This window comes from Buteo buteo, chromosome Z, assembly GCF_964188355.1.
Source record: "Buteo buteo chromosome Z, bButBut1.hap1.1, whole genome shotgun sequence".
Lineage (NCBI taxonomy): Eukaryota > Metazoa > Chordata > Aves > Accipitriformes > Accipitridae > Buteo > Buteo buteo.
Genome location: NC_134204.1, coordinates 21,533,392 through 21,546,597, shown reverse-complemented (window position 1 = coordinate 21,546,597; position 13,206 = coordinate 21,533,392). Strand labels below are relative to the sequence as shown.

General features: G+C 38.3%; 1 protein-coding gene across 6 annotated transcripts in view; it reads left to right on the top strand.

The window, feature by feature from the left end:
- PDE4D (phosphodiesterase 4D) overlaps window positions 1-13,206 on the top strand; it is a 369,603-nt gene that overhangs the window by 236,943 nt on the left and 119,454 nt on the right. For all 6 annotated transcript variants that reach the window (XM_075021234.1, XM_075021238.1, XM_075021235.1 and 3 more), the window contains exon 2: window positions 5,032-5,223. In XM_075021234.1, coding sequence (XP_074877335.1) covers window positions 5,032-5,223 — 192 coding nt within the window. The remainder of the gene's footprint in view (window positions 1-5,031; window positions 5,224-13,206) is intronic.

The following is a 13,206-nucleotide window of genomic DNA, read 5'->3' as shown; positions in this document are numbered from 1 at the left end:
AATGGACTCCTTTGATGGGGGACTAAATTTGCTCCTCTAGAACTTGCTTGTCCCTCTGTAATGTTTAAAGATGGCCTTAAAAGATAAGGTGTCCCTAGAGGATCAATTAATTTGGCTCCTACCTCTCTCCCTTCTCATAGTTTCCAAGATAGGATAGGGTGAAGGTGGAGAGAGACTTAAAAGGGAATAGCAGGAGTGCAATTTGTATTCTTAAAAAGTCTAGTAAATTCTTCATTTTGGGGGTGGAGTTTATTTCTTTCCCTCTTTTACTATTGCTTACTTCTCTAAAAAAACCCAAACCAAAATGAAAAACAAAACAAAACAAAACAACAAAAAACTACAGGATTAAATTGCTATATTTTCAGTAATAAGGAAGACTACCATTAAGATTTTCTATGCAGCCTTGATTACAAGCTCTTCTGCTTATTCATTATGATGCCATTACTTCTTATGTAACTAAAGGCTACATTATGTACCCAGGCCTTCCCCTTTTTTCTTGTAGCAGACTTGCAGAGAGTAAGACAGCATTATCTAAGGACTCAAAAGGAAGTCCACAGAGGGTTTCTTTCACTGTGTAAAGAAGCTGTGCAGTTATTAACAATGAAGCAGCACTGCTGAGATCCAGGATCCAGAACCTCTACTGTCCCTGCCACAGATTCCTACTATTGCCTGAAGCAAATCATTAATAATCTTCCTAAAGGATATTATTACTCCTTGTCCTATTAGAAGCACAGGGAGGATCAGCCATGAATGTTTACAAGTTGCTTAGGAGAGTTCATGACTTCTATCCCCATCTCAGTACAGACCCTGCGTGATACACAGCGGGCAATACATGCAAACAGAATGAATAGCCAAAAAAGGGAAAGATGCTGAACTTTTCATCTCACATCATGTTTGTCATCTCTGAACACTGAATAAGGCAGGCTCTAAGGATAAATGATATCCACTAATGTTATAAACCATTTTGTCAAAATGCAGACACAAATGTTGCTGAACTAGCACTGGCTTTTCATAGTTTTGGCATCTCCGGAGTTGCAGCAAAGCTCTTTGAACATAGAAAATTCTGTGATGTATGCTGTGCCAAACGCTCCTGTCACTAAAAGCAGATTCAGTTTGCATGCCTTGTGCAAGTGCCTGAAGCTGGGTGCAGAACAATGGTGGAAAATTCTGTCTTTAAGTGTCCACTTTCTTCCTGTGAAATGATAGCAAAACACTTCCTTTGCCTTCCGTAACAACTTCCATGCTCCTCCTTCCTTTCCAAAGAGCACCTTCCACCAAAAGTGCAAGGAGGCTGAGGAACACGCTAGGGAGAGAATAACTTTTTGGTTGACACTGAACGTGCACTTTTTAATTCACAGCATATTCTTGCTGTGGCTTAAAACTGAACAGGAGTGGAAAAATAAATAGAAGTAACCATAGCTGACTTTCTGTCGTTCCTGCCCAGGCAAATTAAAAAGTCTATCCTTTTTTGTATCTCAAACTTCTAATGTTTTTCTGTGTATGCAGCAAGAAAGAACAAACATCTTGTGTGAAAGTCTTCAATTCCCCATTCTGATTGTCTGATCATTTGATGCATTGTGATCAGCAGTGCCATGTCTTGCAAATAAGACTTGTCATTCAGCCAAGAAAACCCCAATTTATTTGATTTTCACTGTAATAACATGCTTTTTATTTAGATTTCTACAAGGTTTTGTATCTGAAAGCATTAGCAAATGTCCCAGTAAGTGCATGCTAAACAAGACACTTAACTGCTGTAGCATTTTAGAAACTTTTAAATATAAATATATGTTTGTGGCAAACCAGTGCTGTATTCACATTCCCCTTTGACTGTAGATTTGAACGTTTTTTTTCTTGATGCATATTTACATAAAAAATATTTTCGTTGAGCAGTATGAGCTAAATCCTAGCTGATATATTTGGATCCCGTTCATTACTTTTGACACCCATCTAGTGGACACAACACAGTATCACAGGATAAAACTCCAGTAGCAATAGCCTTGTGCAAGCCTTGTAGTTACCTGGTGGTGCAAACCAGATGAACCAGCCGATGAACCTGCAATTTTATCTAATAGACTTTTAAATTAAAAAAAAAATAATCACTATTTTATAATCCCACAGTGAAATCATTCATAGAAGCCTGCCTCAGTATCTGACTGGGAGAAATAAGAGTGGTAAAAAAATATTCGTATCATGTTCACAGAAGGTGGGTGAAGAAAATAAAACAAATCTGCAAACAAAACCATATGTTCCTTTAATCCAATAAAATACATTTTAATCAGTTGAAGAATGAAGTCCACTGTTAAAGAAATGAATTTAATAGTCACTCCTTATTCAAAATTTTCCTGCTGTGAGACAGACTTATATTTACCTTCATTTATTTCTATCCCACTTTTAACTTTTGCTTTAGAGCTTTCAGACAAGCTTACAGATAAATATGTATTTATTTTTTTAAAATTATACTGCCATTGCAGAAGTTAGTCTTATTGAGCACAAGAGTAAAAATCCTCTTCTGTTTTACCTAAAATTGTATGAAAGGTCTCCCCTCCTGCCCTCAGTAGAAAAACAAAACATAGAGACTGTGTATTGTTTAGGAGTCTGTGTGTTCTTGCAGCTTTTTAAAGAAAAAACTTATTTTATTTAGGCAATGAAATAGAAGTGTTAAGAAATTTGGATATGATGAACTCACAAATGTTCCAAACCCTTCATTGGTATTGGGAGTATCTGGTGCTCCTGGAATACTCAGGAAGTCAAACTCAAGAGATACTGATTGCTAGTGAGTGATAATAGTCATGCTAGTAGTAATGGCAATATGGTTATTAATTTATGTCACTATGAGCTGCAAAGGGTGTTTTACTTTAGTATTCATGCTATCTTGCCCTTTCCAATATGTTTTTCAATATTTTTTTTGTGAGCAGATATCACAATGATCACAAAGATGCAATGAATAGGGAAAATGAAGGGCAAAGAGGAGCTTTGCGTTGTCCGAGATCACCCAGCGGGCTGGTGGCAGAACTCTCATTTGATTGTGTTTTAAGCTTTGTTAGCATGAGATTGATAATGTCATGTAGTAGTAGCACATTTGAGGGCACAGAAAAAGTATTCAGGCAAAATCAAAAGAAATCAAATTTGAGAAGAAGTGTATGTGTTAGGATTTAATGACAATGAGTTGTTCTGAATACTACAGTGAAAAGAGGATTAAATTGCTAAGCACTCTTGAAGTTTGTTTAATACCATTTTCTGAATAGTTTTTTTGGAAAAAAAAAAATTTGCTTTTCTACATTCCAATAGAGAAAGGTGAATACAAAATAAATAATATAGTCTGAGACCAGCAGAAATCTTGCACTTCCAGGAATATGTGCAAAGTAGCAATGAAACAATGAAATAAAACATGAAACCAAGGTCCATTCTCTGCCAGGCAATGCACATCTCTGTCAAAATAAGCAATATATGCTTTTTTGATTAGTTCATTTAACAAAGAAAAAAAGGCCATGGGAATGCTGTCACTTCAATAAAACATTAAAGCAGCAACCTCACTGCAACTTCAGGTCAACAGTAGACAACAAGAAGAAACAAGCTAGTGCAGAGAGTAGCATGTACCTACTGTGACACCTGCACCTGGCTAAAATCTAATCAACAGCTGACATGTAATGAATATTTTCTCTTCTGCTGTCATTAGGTAGAATTGAAAATGAGTCGGTGTCCTTCACATGAACAGTTTTCAAAATGATGGGTTTAGATGGGTTCAATACAAATACATATTATGATGTTAACACTTATCCATGTTTAATAAATCATGGGAAAGATCCTCTGTTCATGCCTCATTCCCAAATGCTCTAGCAGTATTATTTAAGTTCCCATTAGTATGGCAAGTGAGCCCACATAGTTATAAGCCAAGGTCTCATGCACACCTTTCCTACAATGCTGTAAAACTAAAACTGATTGTTGGTTTTATAGAGACACAACCAACTAGGGAAACAAAAGTCGTTTTCCACTTCTAGCTGGATAAAGTGTGCTCCATCCCATCAAATGGAGACATAATCTTGCTAATCCACATGTTAGAAACAGAGCCACATGCTCCAAAAAGACTCCATACGGTGCCAAATACAGCTGTTGGGCTGCTAAGCAACACAGGTTGCCATGAGCATGTCCTCCCAGCACTGTCCAACCTGTGCTAGTTTCTAATCGATTGCAGACTCCCATTCAAGGTCTTTGCACTGATTTTCAAAGTCCTTTGTGGAAATGTCACAGACTACATGAAAGAGCATCTTCTCTTTCCTTCTCTTTCTTTCTTTTTTCTCACCCGTTAGCCTCTCATGACAGCAGTGTTCCCTAGGAATGATAAGCCTGTTTATCACTTTTAATACCAAATACAATAGCTAGAAGTGCTGGATCTAAACTGTGTAGTTCAAAGACATGGATGGCCACAGAAGTTGCGCTGGTTGGCAGTGAGCAAAGAACTAATTTCTTCAATCTGGTTGTAAAATAGCAACTCTAATACATGCAAACATGCCCAAGCACAAACACATGCCTTAATCCCACCCCAGTGCTTTGTTTATTGGGACAAGACAAAATATGTTGTTGAAATATTTGGGTAGTAATGAAATATTAGGGCTGGGTACTCAATAACAAAAGAGCCCTCAACTGCCTCAACAGTGGGAGACAGGATAATGAAGGTCTGGCTCAGGAGAGATGGGGCCTGAGGAAGAAAACAGTAAAGCATCATGTTTCCTCAGGTATAGAGCTCGTGGATACTCTACATGGAGAGAGGCATAAGGCTTCTTGTATTCCTAATAGTGGTTTTTTTCTCTACCAAATTTCTTTTCCATCAGACTTGTTCTTTTTGGTTATCAGCAATTTTAAAGTATATTTCTTGTGTGCCTTCTGCTACGTAGCAGTGGACTTGATCAGGTCTTTATTTCCCCATTACCAAGAAGCAATTATCTAGTAATAAATTTGTCAGAAGAGTGTTTATTACTTTCAAAATTCTTATGTTGGTGGCATAAATCTTTTCGTCCTTTTTTTTTTTTGCAGTTTCGATGTAGACAATGGTACATCATCGGGACGAAGTCCTTTGGATCCCATGACGAGCCCTGGATCAGGGCTAATTCTTCAGGCAAATTTTGTCCACAGTCAACGTAGGGAGTCTTTCCTTTACCGGTCAGACAGTGACTATGACCTGTCTCCAAAGTCCATGTCCAGGAACTCCTCCATTGCCAGTGATATGTAAGTACATTATAAAATATGTTTAGCCTATGTTTTGTCCTCTGGCTTTTCCAGCCACAAGAAATTTCTTTTAAAAATCAAAGACAGTAATCACTTATGGTATTGATGTTATGGATAATTGTTTATTTCTTTAATGAAGCTTGTACTTGTTTCTCCAGTTTTCTGAAAGTAAGGGTGTCATGAGGGTGCACTTGATGTGTTTATGCACTTTATTAGCTTTGACAGAATAATGAAGACAGTCAATAGTGATGTATCAAGACAGTAAAGAGAGCTCTGATTTCCTGGCTATTAAGTTATTTTCAAAAGAAGTGACACAAACTCAATTTCTGCTTCTTAATGTTCCTAAGAAAAAGATTGCATTTGTTTGCACCAGGTATTTTTAGGTTTTCAGAGAAAAGATTTACCAGCTGGCAGAAATTAATAAATACAAGAGAGGCAAAAATTATTTCAAATACTCTTTTAACTAAAAGGCAAATTTTAACAAAAGGCCTTTGGAAAGTTATCCTATACTCTCTCACTATTCTTCTGAGATGTATTTTCTGCTAGTGCATCATACTTTTCAAGTATGTGTAGACACTAAGTTACATGGGTAGTGGAAGTCAGATGCAAATCTCTGTTTAGTTGTAAGACACTAAAAAAATGTTAAATGTCCTAGCTTCTAGTCACTTCTAAGTAATAGAAATTAAGAATTAACTAAATTTTTTTGTTTGTTTGCCATATCTGCTCCAAATTTGACTGCCAGGTAGGTATTTATGGTTCAATTATACATCACTAAAATAAAGGACCAGGCTTGTAAGGGTCCCCTAGGGAAAGAGGAAGCCTAAAGCATTAAAAATCCAGCATTAATATCAATGCTGTTTTTTAATGAGGCAAAACCCAATCAATATCCTCTTTAAAAAAATAACAGAGTACACACAACAAAGAAAAAAGGTTTTCATAATGATGAGTGAAATTTCACCTGATATTTAATTTGCAGTCATTATACTTGAACATTATTTTCAGCTTACATATCATTTTTTATAATGTTGATTAGTCCGTCTAATTATAGCTGTCTTTGTAAGCATCAAGATGAGAAAAATTCATGCCTTCACAGAGGGTTTGTTTAAGGTCCATACCTCAGTTAAGTTCTGTAGACTGAAGTACTTAGTAAGCTTTGTGCCCAGTGTGATCACTTTCAGTTGAGACAAAATGAGTAAGAAAAAGACCAATCCTTCTTGCCTTGTCGGAAGAAAAAACGCATTTTGCTTGCAAATAGTGACCCCCTTCCAGCAAATCTTCCTCTGACAGATAACCTTTTTTTTAGATAGGTAAGAGTCAAGCTTTTAGTGTGGCACCTGTGCCAGGATACCATTTGGAAAGATTTTTACATTCAGGGGGACAATCCAGGTCACTGTGTTGCTTAGATGAATCATTTCAATTAAGAATTCAATTAGTGCTCCATCTTTGAACTCATAATCCACTTCTGTATTTCCTAGAATTCTGGGTAATATTTCAGCACATGGCAGTAAATTGGATAACAACTGAATTACTGAAACACTGAGCACACTTTTTCTTTTGGATATTTGTATCTATTCTTCCTTTCAAAATTTTCTTAAAATACATCTGTGTATAAAATTTGTTGGACCCCACATCTGGATAGATTTTTTTTTCACAGTGTTCTGTCACAGAAGAGCTGTTGTACTAAGAAGGTAAATATTCATGCCACTGTTGGATGGGAGCACATTAGGAAATGTAAAAGGCAAGTTGTTTTAACCATGGAATATTAATCATATGTTAGTAAGCCTAATTATAATAAGCTTGATTATATCACAGAAATGAAGTAAAAGAAAACCAAGGAGTGAAAGAGGGGAAAGTTTAAAAAGATAAAATAGAGAGGGAAAAAAAATACTACAAAGGTCTTTATATATGGTTTCAAGGAGAAACTGGATGTGCTCATGGAAAGGAAACACACTGAAGTTTATAAAAATAGATAAACCACTCCCATTCAGGACATGCCTAAATGAGGTGGAGGCTGGAAGAGTTGTCAGGGGAAGTATCACACAAATTTTAGATTACTCCCAAATTATCCTATTTCCCTTTTCCATCTATATACATGCTTAATTTTAAGTATTGCATGTTTCTTAAGCATGAGCAAAATATATTACAAAACATACACATCATTCAGGTAACGCAGGTGAATTAATTGTATGTAACGGTTTAACATAGAATCCCCTGATTCTTCAGTACTTGAGCTACCAAGCTCAGTATTTCACTTTGTAAAGCAAAATAGAAAGCAGAAGGCATGCATCTTGTATTTGGAAGGAATATAACATAAAGATTTCTGGCATTTCCATTACTCTCAGATAGTGTGCTTAAAATAATACATTCCACTTCAGTAGCAGCAGATGAAACAAAAACAAGGCTTAAGATTTTAGTCAAACATGGAGTGTCATGATAACAGACAGCCAGCGGATGGCAGTGCTGAAGTACTGAATTCATCATTCGGTCATTATTATTTGCACAGCTCTAGCCGAGGAAGAGAACACAGTCATGCTCAGTTCTTTGCAAACCCAAGCTGAAAAGATGGGCTCTGCCACAAACAACTTAAAGTCAAAGCATAAAGTGGTAACCAAGAGACTAACATAGTCAGATACTATCCCCAGGCAAAGGTATAACATGAGTCCCTATGCCCAAAGTAGTAAATGTCACAGAGCAACCAAAGGGAGTTTCATTCAGTGAGTTGGGCTGTAAAGTAATAGAAATAAGGGCAGAGAATGGGGAGGTGGAAAGATTTTTCAAATCAGAGAGGCTAAAGTATATTCTAAAGTGAGAAGCCAGATTAGCTATGGAAAAGAATAAAAGACAGAGTGAGTGCAAGGCTGCTCAGATGAGAGAAGGTTCGTGGGACAAATGTGGGTGCAGTTATGGCACTGAAAGAGGCCGAAGAATCAGCTGTATGGTAAGAAAGGAAAAACAAATAAAAATGAGTAGGAGTGAGTAACATATCTTTTCAATTATATCTTGGAAGAAATAGCATGGTCTTAGAGAGGAAAAAACACAGGACTTGGAGATGACATGAGGATATGAGAAAAAGGCATTCAAGGTTGTGAACTGGAGAGGCCAGTGGTTTAGACAGGAAGATGCAAGGTCCAAGGCCAAAGAGCACAGATGTGTTGTGAAGCCTGGCTGTGGGATTTCCAGCAGAGAGATGAGGATGTGCAAGAGAAAGAGAAGTGAATGAGTGAGCCAGTGAGGATGACTGAGCCCATATGAGGGAATTACAGAGCAGGATCTGTGATGAGAGACAGGAAAACAAGTTTAAAGGGAAGGAGAATAAAGAAGAGAAAATAAAAAAAAAAAGTCACTAACAGCACTGTTGCAACACAGAGAAAAAAGGGAACAGAAGCTAGAATCATAGAATCATAGAAACATTGGGTTGGAAGGGACCTTAAAGATCACCTAGTTCCAACCCCCCCTGCCATGGGCAGGGACACCTTCCACTAGACCAGGTTGCTCAAAGCCCCATCCAACCTGGCCTTGAACACTTCCAGGGATGTTGCATCCACAACGACCCTGGGCAACCTGTTCCAGTGCCTCACCACCCTCACAGTGAAGAACTTCTTCCTTACATCTAATCTAAATCTATCCTCTTTCAGTTTAAAGCCATTACCCCTTGCCCTATCACTACATGCCATTATAAAAAGTCTGGCTTTCCTGTAGGGCCCCTTTAAGTACTAGAAGGCTGCTATAACGTCTCCCCAGAGCCTTCTCTTCTCCAGGCTGAACAACCCCAACTCTCTCAGCCTTTTCTCATAGGAAGGGTTCTCCAGCCCCCTGATCATCTTCGTGGCCCTCCTCTGGACTCGCTCCAACAGGTCCATGTCCTTCTTATGTTGGGGGCCCCAGAGCTGAATGCAGTACTCCAGATGGGATGTCATGAAAGCAGAGTAGAGGAGGAGAATCACCTCCCTTGACCTGCTGGTCACGCTTCTTTTGATGCATCCCAGGATACAGTTGAGTTTCTGGGCTGCAAGTGCACGTTGATGGCTCATTTTCAGTTTTCCAGCCACTAATACCCCAAAGTCCTTCTCGTCAGGGCTGCTCTCAGTCCGCTTATCGTCCAGCCTCTATTTGTGCTTGGGATTGCCCAAACCCATGTGCAGGGCCTTGCACTTGGCCCTGTTGAACTTCAAGAGGTTCACATGGGCCGACCTCTCAAGCCTGTCAAGGTCCCTCTGGATGGCATCCCTTCCCTCCTGTGTGTCAACCACTCCACACAGCTTGGTGTTGTCACCAATAAGCTAGCTGAAAGATGAGCAAAATCATCAGTGTTGTACTGGAAGAACTGTCAGGTTTATGTCTGAAGACATGAGCAACGCAGGGAGCTTTGTGGCTGTCTTGCAGAGGTGGCCTGATTACTTACTACTCACCTGTTTGAACAGCTATTGCTGCTCAGAACGTGCACTTGCAGACAGAGACAGAAGTGGTTACACTTCATATTCCTTTCTTGCTAAGGGATCACTGCCCTGATTAATGGAGCAAGATATCAAATGAGTAGAGAATCTCCATTTTAACAAAACACAGGTCTCTAACCAGGTTAAAAAAATGGGTTCTTCAATGAAATCATTAGCACTCTTATGACCACTAGAAAGAATTCAATAAGCAGTCCCCTGGCTGGGGCAGAGCCATGTTTTAAGTGCCACTCTAAAGGAAGAAAAGCATGTGTAAGTCCTGCTGTGATCCTGAAGAAGCAGACCACAGTGTAGCAGACCAGAGCAGAGGACCAAGTCACTCTCAGTACAGAAGTCTGTCTGAGCTCCACTATGTCTTCTGAATGTATCTAGGGGAAAAGGTATGTGACAATAAGCACTTCTTAAGTCTACCCTTTTTCCATTTCCACAAGGTCACAGAACACTGCTTGGACACAACATCCTGGCTTTTCCAGGACTTGGCCAACGGAACCTCACTCAGTAAAAAAGTAGCTCATGTGGGCAGTTTTATGGGCTTCTTTAGAGAGGCTTAGCACTCTTTCCTCAATGAGGTGAAATATCATTATAAGGTCTAATTAGTATAATTACACAAAATTTCTTGATTTCCATTAAACCTTGCTTTCATCTTTTAAGTATCAGAACCCAGCCAGGGAACACTGACTGTAGGGAACTGCATGGTCATTGGCCTGGTGATCTGCTAAATGGAAAAATGGCCAGCAGTACACCCATTCCCCAAACTGGTCAACCTACTGCTATTTTGCTATACCTTCTGTAGATAGTAGCATTCCTCTGCTGCTGTCTGTGGTAAAAGAAGTGACAAGAGGATGCAGTTTACTCCAGGATTTTTTCCCCTATAAATTACAGTATTATCCTGCCTTCTCCTAGAGGATGTGCTGCTTTGTAGAATGTATTTGAATGTATCTGTAAGCCTTGGCTCTATGTTTACCAAAACGAAAACAAAAAAAAATCAAAAAAATATGTCTTTGAATAATAAAACCCAAATGTGGACTACTTTGGAACAAAAAGAGCCTCTGTAGTCTGATAAACATGGATACTGACAGAGATTTGGGTTGTTCTGGCAGGGTGAATTATTCCCTTTTTCAATAGCTAAAGAAGTAGTTGTGGGATTTTTAATTTGTGTGGGTATTTTTTTCCAAAATAAAGCCAAAACAATCTGTAATTTTGCAAAGAGAAAAAGAATAGCAGAATTATTCTGGCTGCAAAAATTACCTTAAATAAAGGGAAATTCCAAGGTAGGGAGTTCCCTCATTTGTTAGCGACTGGCAGGTCTGGTCCTGACCTAAAGCTGCAAACAGGCTGAAATATCCCTTTAACTGGCATGTAGAACAACTGCCAGAGAAGAGAATTTTTGAGGTAAACCTGCACACATGTCCCAGTTCTCGACAGTCTGCTCAGCTTTTAAAAAAATTGCATTGTATTCAATCTGGGTCAAATTCATAAGGGGAATGTACTTTAAAATAATGGCAGACAAAGATGGCAAACCTGGACAGTTAATAAGGTTCACCTGAGCCTTTAACATGCCAATAAATTCATTAAATTAGGATATATTTTCTCGTACAGAACAGGAAGCTAAATTACTAGTGATACAGTTTATTCTTCTGTTTCTGAGCTAGGAAGGCCCAGATTTATTAATAAAATGCTGTGCATATGCATCTGAAGTTACAGAGAAAAAAAACTTTTCCCTGAAAGGTTCTGGCCAAGACTCTAGGAGAGCAGAAAAGACATGCAGTTACTGAGCAGAGTAATTGCACCTCAGTTTAACAAATTAGAAACAATTGTGTTTCTTTCCAGATAAACTGCTGTTGAAAGTCCTTATGATTTATTGGATTCTTTTCTCAGAATCTGTGATATTACTATATCACAGATATTACTGGCTGAAAAGAGTCAGTTAAACTTCAAAGTCCAGTGTGCTTTAAAAAAAATCTTCTAAGATGCATTTTCTATGTGTGTTTCAGCTTAGAAAAAATTTTTAATGAAAAAATGTATTTAATTGCTTGACACATTTATTTTTCCATGGAAAGATATGTGCTTATGTGACTCTAGGAAAAATAGACCAATATTTTGCTTCATTGGGTTTTGCTTCTTTGTTCTTAAGGTCTTTTACATTGAATAAATCTCCAGGTTGCAGCTTAATTTAAGCTAAGTAATTAGTAAAGTCACTTACAATCTTTTTTTGAGTTATAAACAAAAACATTTTGAAAAAAGACCACTGTGTCCTTTCCAGGTGCTTGGGACATTTTACAGATGTACTCTAAAACAAAGAACTCAGTAATACCCAGTTTACTTAAATTTAAATAATAAGTTTGCACTAACTCCATTTGTTGATCAGGAAATCAGTTATGCTGTAAACAAAAAGAGAACATTTTCACATTAAGAAGGCTTCTTTTGATCTGCTTTTTAATTCAGAAGATTCTACGGTATTCTAATATACCTTTATATGGTTGTTGAATCAGGATTTTTTTGATGAAATGCATTGATTTTATCTTACGTTCAGACAATACAGAATCATTACCAGTTTTATGTCCAGATGCTAAAATCTTTTTCCAAATATAACTGTCAGTTCTCAAACACATCACTTCCCCTTCAAACACTTCTAACATGTCCGGCTTTATTTTCCCTCTTCTGGAAATAATGGGTGTTTGAAACAAAATAGCAAGTTACCGCTCCTGTGCTAAACAAGGCAGACTGAATTCCTAAACCTCTTCAGTCAAAGGTGGCACGTTATTAAAAGCACGGTACCAAAACCGATTCTTAGCTGGGGTTTCAGCTACATCACAACACCACTCATCTCTGGTCTTGCTACACAGTTCAGCCATGGAGGAGAGGGAGGATGAGTGTGTTTTGTGTGTGCACACATATGCATGCAATACTGAAGGATGGGAGCAGCGTGGAGAAAAAAAACTTTGCGAAGAGGGACGAGAATGTGTTAGGAGATGCCTCTTAGACTGTTTTTCCAGCTCAGTGATCACCTACATGCACAGGCTGAATTTATTTCACAACCCAGAATAACTTTAGCTCTTGTTTCACCCCTCAGGGCACGAACAACACTCTGTATGCTTGCAGTGGCACTAATGCTGTGTTAGCTGTAGAGTCTGTTCCCTGAAAATGGACAATCTGAAATTCTGATGGTTTTGCCTTATTTTTCTTGAAGTCTTCTTGTTTCTTCTTATATACCCACATTTAGGTGCCTTTGAATTTGGTTAGGGGACCCTTTTTTCTAAATGTTGAAGCTGAGAGAATCTTCCTGTGGCTGGCTGAAAGCAAGCTCGCTCAGGCTGGGAAGTTACCTTGGATAGGTGCTGTTCTCAGCAGCTCTGCTCTCATTTCTTTTAGAGAGGAAATCTTTCAGCCTGCATGAGTAGGAGATTCACATGGAAAGTCATGTATTCTTATTCTTCAGAAGTAACACAATCATATCAGTTCTCAAGACTTAAGCATATGGGGCAGGGACAAACAAGCAACCAAATGTCTGCTGCTTAAAAACAGTTAAAGG